The 1,510-nt window shown below is 40.4% G+C and overlaps 1 protein-coding gene across 1 annotated transcript in view; it reads left to right on the forward strand.

The window, feature by feature from the left end:
* Positions 1-1,510, forward strand: part of LOC101862233 (atrial natriuretic peptide receptor 1) — a 43,065-nt gene that overhangs the window by 20,573 nt on the left and 20,982 nt on the right. The window contains exons 5-6 of the mRNA XM_035969975.1: positions 349-448; positions 1,160-1,333. Coding sequence (XP_035825868.1) covers positions 349-448; positions 1,160-1,333 — 274 coding nt within the window. The remainder of the gene's footprint in view (positions 1-348; positions 449-1,159; positions 1,334-1,510) is intronic.

Below are 1,510 nucleotides of genomic sequence, written 5' to 3' on the forward strand. Positions count from 1 at the left end.
TTTGCTTCAATTTGTATACGTTGTTTTCTTGGTTTCGGTTTCAGTTTCAATGTCTCAAACGCCTACGATTCAGTAAACATCGTTTAGGTCATTTGGAAAGCAAAATCCAGTGTATTCTAACATCAGTATAGAACTGACTGGAATGTAATACTCCAGAAATACAATGATAATTCGTAGATGAAAGTGAATCAGAACCTTCTACCTTTGTCAATTTACTGTTTCCCAGCTCTGGTTTCATCACTTCTGAACAATAATCTTCTTTTCTTTCTCTCACGGACAAATGACATTTGATAATCTTCTTCTTCTTCACCATGGCGGTTTCATTAATTTGCTTATTTGTATCTCCAGAAAAATGAAACGTGAAAAAGAGCTCGATCAAATGTTGTGGCAAATTCTGTACCAAGATATCCGCTTTACCAAGAGCAAATGCATGGGCAGCATCAGCCAGGTATATGTGACAACCTATTAGAGAGTCTACCGCGCCATTTACTCCTTGGCTTTCTCAAAAGAACTTGCTCTCGTATTAAATTAAATACGTGTGCAGAATGACCGCGAAACAAGAAACCCCTGTGACTATAACTTTTTGTTTTTGCTGACCAGGGCACGCAGTAATACTCTGTATATCCGCAGGATATAGTTACGTGGATCTTCTGTTCCTTGCCTTTGAGTGTTTGTGAACTATTGAGGATTGGAAAGCAATGAGGATTGGAGAGCAAATCTGTTATTGCTTATTTTCCCCTTGCATCCATTTCAAGTTAGGAGTCCTTGTAGTCTGGTGACCTCAGGTTCAATTATGGGTGGCCACGTTGCCGTATCTTCGGCGAGGATATGTTAATAAAGCTAATTTAAAAAATAGAGTGGGCGCCGCTGCGCAAAAACTAGGTAGTGTTTGACGTTCTTACTTTGTTTTATGTTATTAAACATCTTATATTCCTTTGGTGAATAGCAAAGACACGATTTTCTTGTTTTACGCTTCTGTCTAAAAGGTTGGTTATCTATTCGGTAGCAAAATGGGTTTTTTAAAATAATATGAATTTCATTGCATACTTGTCCTCGAGAATACAGTCCCCTAAACTCTTAGGACGCGACCGTGAGGATAAGAAAAATCGTATTAACTTTTCTGTATTTCATTTTTCTTATGGTTTCCCGGCCAAAACAGATGAGCCTTCACACCTTACAGTCTGTGACTCAGCAGAGTGGACGGTTGTCGGGTACTGGAGAGGGTCAGCTCTTCTCCGCTATCGGCATGTATCGCGGCCGACTGGTCGCTATCAAGAAGCTATCAACTATAAAAGTCACTGTCACAAGGCCGGACAAAGTTCACTTCCAGCAAGTACGTGTCTGCGATGTTAACATTCAACAGAAAAGTGAACGGTTCCTTCATTACTTTCTTCACAGTTTAGTACAAAAAAACATGCATGCAAATGGCATTCTTTCGCGCGCGCACGCACACACACACACACACACACACACACACACACACACACACACACACACACACACACACACA

The sequence above is a fragment of the Aplysia californica genome, unplaced genomic scaffold, assembly GCF_000002075.1.
Source record: "Aplysia californica isolate F4 #8 unplaced genomic scaffold, AplCal3.0 scaffold00009, whole genome shotgun sequence".
NCBI lineage: Eukaryota > Metazoa > Mollusca > Gastropoda > Aplysiida > Aplysiidae > Aplysia > Aplysia californica.